This window comes from Nansenia antarctica, assembly GCF_963989245.1.
Source record: "Nansenia antarctica genome assembly, chromosome: 17".
Taxonomy (NCBI): domain Eukaryota; kingdom Metazoa; phylum Chordata; class Actinopteri; order Argentiniformes; family Microstomatidae; genus Nansenia; species Nansenia antarctica.
The window spans coordinates 27,642,047-27,648,046 of record NC_137687.1 but is presented as its reverse complement, the minus strand read 5'-3'; the positions used below and the strand labels follow the sequence as shown (position 1 = coordinate 27,648,046).

The following is a 6,000-nucleotide window of genomic DNA, read 5'->3' as shown; positions in this document are numbered from 1 at the left end:
TCTGAGACTCTAACTGTCTCTCTGAGTCTCTAACTGTCTGTCTGAGTCTCTAACTGTCTCTCTGAGTCTCTAACTGTCTCTCTGAGGCTCTAACTGTCTGTCTGAGACTCTAACTGTCTCTCTGAGTCTCTAACTGTCTGTCTGAGTCTCTAACTGTCTGTCTGAGTCTCTAACTGTCTGTCTGAGTCTCTAACTGTCTCTCTGAGGCTCTAACTGTCTGTCTGAGTCTCTAACTGTCTGTCTGAGGCTCTAACTGTCTGTCTGAGTCTCTAACTGTCTCTCTGAGTCTCTAACTGTCTGTCTGAGTCTCTAACTGTCTGTCTGAGTCTCTAACTGTCTGTCTGAGTCTCTAACTGTCTGTCTGAGTCTCTAACTGTCTCTCTGAGTCTCTAACTGTCTGTCTGAGTCTCTAACTGTCTGTCTGAGACTCTAACTGTCTCTCTGAGTCTCTAACTGGCTCTCTGAGTCTCTAACTGTCTCTCTGAGTCTCTAACTGTCTGTCTGAGTCTCTAACTGTCTGTCTGAGTCTCTAACTGTCTGTCTGAGTCTCTAACTGTCTGTCTGAGTCTCTAACTGTCTCTCTGAGTCTCTAACTGTCTGTCTGAGTCTCTAACTGTCTGTCTGAGTCTCTAACTGTCTCTCTGAGTCTCTAACTGTCTCTCTGAGTCTCTAACTGTCTGTCTGAGTCTCTAACTGTCTCTCTGAGTCTCTAACTGTCTCTCTGAGTCTCTAACTGTCTGTCTGAGTCTCTAACTGTCTCTCTGAGTCTCTAACTGTCTCTCTGAGTCTCTAACTGTCTCTCTGAGACTCTAACTGTCTGTCTGAGTCTCTAACTGTCTGTCTGAGTCTCTAACTGTCTGTCTGAGTCTCTAACTGTCTGTCTGAGTCTCTAACTGTCTGTCTGAGTCTCTAACTGTCTGTCTGAGTCTCTAACTGTCTGTCTGAGTCTCTAACTGTCTGTCTGAGTCTCTAACTGTCTCTCTGAGGCTCTAACTGTCTGTCTGAGTCTCTAACTGTCTCTCTGAGACTCTAACTGTCTGTCTGAGTCTCTAACTGTCTGTCTGAGTCTCTAACTGTCTGTCTGAGTCTCTAACTGTCTCTCTGAGTCTCTAACTGTCTGTCTGAGTCTCTAACTGTCTGTCTGAGGCTCTAACTGTCTCTCTGAGTCTCTAACTGTCTGTCTGAGTCTCTAACTGTCTCTCTGAGGCTCTAACTGTCTGTCTGAGGCTCTAACTGTCTCTCTGAGTCTCTAACTGTCTCTCTGAGTCTCTAACTGTCTCTCTGAGGCTCTAACTGTCTGTCTGAGTCTCTAACTGTCTGTCTGAGTCTCTAACTGTCTCTCTGAGGCTCTAACTGTCTGTCTGAGTCTCTAACTGTCTCTCTGAGACTCTAACTGTCTCTCTGAGACTCTAACTGTCTGTCTGAGTCTCTAACTGTCTGTCTGAGTCTCTAACTGTCTCTCTGAGGCTCTAACTGTCTCTCTGAGACTCTAACTGTCTCTCTGAGTCTCTAACTGTCTGTCTGAGTCTCTAACTGTCTGTCTGAGTCTCTAACTGTCTGTCTGAGTCTCTAACTGTCTCTCTGAGGCTCTAACTGTCTGTCTGAGTCTCTAACTGTCTCTCTGAGACTCTAACTGTCTGTCTGAGGCTCTAACTGTCTGTCTGAGGCTCTAACTGTCTGTCTGAGTCTCTAACTGTCTGTCTGAGTCTCTAACTGTCTCTCTGAGTCTCTAACTGTCTGTCTGAGTCTCTAACTGTCTGTCTGAGTCTCTAACTGTCTGTCTGAGTCTCTAACTGTCTCTCTGAGACTCTAACTGTCTCTCTGAGTCTCTAACTGTCTGTCTGAGTCTCTAACTGTCTGTCTGAGTCTCTAACTGTCTGTCTGAGTCTCTAACTGTCTGTCTGAGTCTCTAACTGTCTCTCTGAGGCTCTAACTGTCTCTCTGAGGCTCTAACTGTCTGTCTGAGTCTCTAACTGTCTGTCTGAGGCTCTAACTGTCTGTCTGAGGCTCTAACTGTCTGTCTGAGGCTCTAACTGTCTGTCTGAGTCTCTAACTGTCTCTCTGAGTCTCTAACTGTCTGTCTGAGTCTCTAACTGTCTCTCTGAGGCTCTAACTGTCTGTCTGAGTCTCTAACTGTCTGTCTGAGTCTCTAACTGTCTCTCTGAGTCTCTAACTGTCTCTCTGAGGCTCTAACTGTCTGTCTGAGTCTCTAACTGGCTCTCTGAGTCTCTAACTGTCTGTCTGAGTCTCTAACTGTCTGTCTGAGTCTCTAACTGTCTCTCTGAGACTCTAACTGTCTCTCTGAGTCTCTAACTGTCTGTCTGAGTCTCTAACTGTCTCTCTGAGTCTCTAACTGTCTGTCTGAGTCTCTAACTGTCTGTCTGAGTCTCTGTCTGTCTGAGTCTCTAACTGTCTCTCTGAGTCTCTAACTGTCTCTCTGAGGCTCTAACTGTCTGTCTGAGTCTCTAACTGTCTGTCTGAGGCTCTAACTGTCTGTCTGAGGCTCTAACTGTCTGTCTGAGGCTCTAACTGTCTGTCTGAGTCTCTAACTGTCTCTCTGAGTCTCTAACTGTCTGTCTGAGTCTCTAACTGTCTCTCTGAGGCTCTAACTGTCTCTCTGAGACTCTAACTGTCTCTCTGAGTCTCTAACTGTCTGTCTGAGTCTCTAACTGTCTGTCTGAGTCTCTAACTGTCTGTCTGAGTCTCTAACTGTCTGTCTGAGTCTCTAACTGTCTGTCTGAGTCTCTAACTGTCTCTCTGAGACTCTAACTGTCTCTCTGAGTCTCTAACTGTCTGTCTGAGTCTCTAACTGTCTGTCTGAGTCTCTAACTGTCTGTCTGAGTCTCTAACTGTCTGTCTGAGTCTCTAACTGTCTGTCTGAGTCTCTAACTGTCTCTCTGAGACTCTAACTGTCTCTCTGAGTCTCTAACTGTCTGTCTGAGTCTCTAACTGTCTCTCTGAGTCTCTAACTGTCTGTCTGAGTCTCTAACTGTCTGTCTGAGTCTCTAACTGTCTGTCTGAGGCTCTAACTGTCTCTCTGAGGCTCTAACTGTCTGTCTGAGTCTCTAACTGTCTCTCTGAGTCTCTAACTGTCTGTCTGAGTCTCTAACTGTCTGTCTGAGTCTCTAACTGTCTCTCTGAGGCTCTAACTGTCTGTCTGAGTCTCTAACTGTCTCTCTAACTGTCTCTCTGAGTCTCTAACTGTCTGTCTGAGTCTCTAACTGTCTGTCTGAGGCTCTAACTGTCTGTCTGAGTCTCTAACTGTCTGTCTGAGTCTCTAACTGTCTGTCTGAGACTCTAACTGTCTGTCTGAGTCTCTAACTGTCTGTCTGAGTCTCTAACTGTCTGTCTGAGTCTCTAACTGTCTGTCTGAGTCTCTAACTGTCTGTCTGAGTCTCTAACTGTCTGTCTGAGTCTCTAACTGTCTGTCTGAGTCTCTAACTGTCTGTCTGAGTCTCTAACTGTCTCTCTGAGTCTCTAACTGTCTGTCTGAGGCTCTAACTGTCTCTCTGAGACTCTAACTGTCTGTCTGAGTCTCTAACTGTCTGTCTGAGTCTCTAACTGGCTCTCTGAGTCTCTAACTGTCTGTCTGAGTCTCTAACTGTCTGTCTGAGTCTCTAACTGGCTCTCTGAGTCTCTAACTGTCTGTCTGAGTCTCTAACTGTCTGTCTGAGTCTCTGTCTGTCTGAGTCTCTAACTGTCTCTCTGAGTCTCTAACTGTCTGTCTGAGTCTCTAACTGTCTGTCTGAGTCTCTAACTGTCTCTCTGAGTCTCTAACTGTCTCTCTGAGGCTCTAACTGTCTCTCTGAGGCTCTAACTGTCTGTCTGAGTCTCTAACTGTCTGTCTGAGTCTCTAACTGTCTGTCTGAGTCTCTAACTGTCTGTCTGAGTCTCTAACTGTCTGTCTGAGTCTCTAACTGTCTGTCTGAGTCTCTAACTGTCTGTCTGAGTCTCTAACTGTCTGTCTGAGTCTCTAACTGTCTGTCTGAGTCTCTAACTGTCTGTCTGAGTCTCTAACTGTCTGTCTGAGTCTCTAACTGTCTGTCTGAGTCTCTAACTGTCTCTCTGAGTCTCTAACTGTCTGTCTGAGTCTCTAACTGTCTGTCTGAGTCTCTAACTGTCTGTCTGAGTCTCTAACTGTCTCTCTGAGTCTCTAACTGTCTCTCTGAGGCTCTAACTGTCTGTCTGAGTCTCTAACTGTCTGTCTGAGTCTCTAACTGTCTCTCTGAGTCTCTAACTGTCTGTCTGAGTCTCTAACTGTCTGTCTGAGTCTCTAACTGGCTCTCTGAGGCTCTAACTGTCTGTCTGAGTCTCTAACTGTCTGTCTGAGTCTCTAACTGTCTGTCTGAGTCTCTAACTGTCTGTCTGAGTCTCTGTCTGTCTGAGTCTCTAACTGTCTCTCTGAGTCTCTAACTGTCTGTCTGAGTCTCTAACTGTCTGTCTGAGTCTCTAACTGTCTGTCTGAGTCTCTAACTGTCTCTCTGAGTCTCTAACTGTCTGTCTGAGTCTCTAACTGTCTGTCTGAGTCTCTAACTGTCTGTCTGAGGCTCTAACTGTCTCTCTGAGTCTCTAACTGTCTCTCTGAGTCTCTAACTGTCTGTCTGAGTCTCTAACTGTCTGTCTGAGTCTCTAACTGTCTGTCTGAGGCTCTAACTGTCTGTCTGAGGCTCTAACTGTCTGTCTGAGTCTCTAACTGTCTGTCTGAGTCTCTAACTGTCTGTCTGAGGCTCTAACTGTCTGTCTGAGTCTCTAACTGTCTGTCTGAGTCTCTAACTGTCTCTCTGAGTCTCTAACTGTCTGTCTGAGGCTCTAACTGTCTGTCTGAGTCTCTAACTGTCTGTCTGAGTCTCTAACTGTCTGTCTGAGTCTCTAACTGTCTCTCTGAGGCTCTAACTGTCTGTCTGAGGCTCTCCTCTCCTCAGGTCACCAACTGTCTCTCTGCTCTGGGCCGATATTCCCTTCTGGGGCTTTGTCTTGATTTAGTGTGTGTGTAGTGCAGTTGTGTGTGTGTGTGTGTGTGTGTGTGTGTGTGTGTGTGTGTGTGTGTGTGTGTGTAATAGATGTTTGAACAGGGTATCAGGGGGTAATAGATGTTTGATCAGGGTATCAGAGGGTAATAGATGTCTGAACAGGGTATCAGAGGGGTAATAGATGTCTGAACAGGGTATCAGAGGGGTAATAGATGTTTGATCAGGGTATCAGAGGGTAATAGATGTTTGAACAGGGTATCAGAGGGGTAATAGATGTTCGAACGGGGTATCAGAGGGTAATAGATGTTTGATCAGGGTATCAGAGGGTAATAGATGTCTGAACAGGGTATCAGAGGGTAATAGATGTCTGAACAGGGTATCAGAGGGTAATAGATGTTTGATCAGGGTATCAGAGGGGTAATAGATGTTTGATCAGGGTATCAGAGGGGTAATAGATGTCTGAACAGGGTATCAGGGGGTAATAGATGTTTGAACAGGATATCAGAGGGGTAATAGATGTCTGAACAGGGTATCAGAGGGTAATAGATGTTTGATCAGGGTATCAGAGGGTAATAGATGTCTGAACAGGGTATCAGAGGGTAATAGATGTTTGATCAGGGTATCAGAGGGGTAATAGATGTTTGATCAGGGTATCACAAGTCTTACCTTTGCAAGATGCCGTTCTCCTGTAGGATCACCCCATTGATAGCGGCCTGTGGAGAGGGGGGGAGAGAGAGAGAGAGAGAGAGGGAGACATTTAGACTAGGGTGACCAAGGTTGGAGATCAGGTCAAACTCTGATTCTATTTATTTTATTTATGTATTTATTTACCAGGGACAGTGCACATTAATCAACAAATCAGTTTCCACATCAATGTAAATGTGCCAGAGTTAGCTCATGAGCTAATTTTAATCTGTAGTCCCTGAGCAGGCTATTACAAAACGCTCCATCCCTCTCTAGACCACCGGGCCAGAGCTGCACTGTATCTGGCAGTGATGCAGAGATGTGCAACAACCAAACATCATAATAA

The 6,000-nt window shown here is 45.6% G+C and overlaps 1 protein-coding gene across 1 annotated transcript in view; it reads right to left on the bottom strand.

Annotated features, from left to right (window-relative positions):
- Positions 1-6,000, bottom strand: part of faf1 (Fas (TNFRSF6) associated factor 1) — a gene marked incomplete at its 5' end in the record, with an annotated part of 131,764 nt that overhangs the window by 103,864 nt on the left and 21,900 nt on the right. The window contains one exon of the mRNA XM_080547517.1: positions 5,637-5,683. Within this exon, the coding sequence (XP_080403643.1) occupies positions 5,637-5,683 (47 nt within the window). The remainder of the gene's footprint in view (positions 1-5,636; positions 5,684-6,000) is intronic.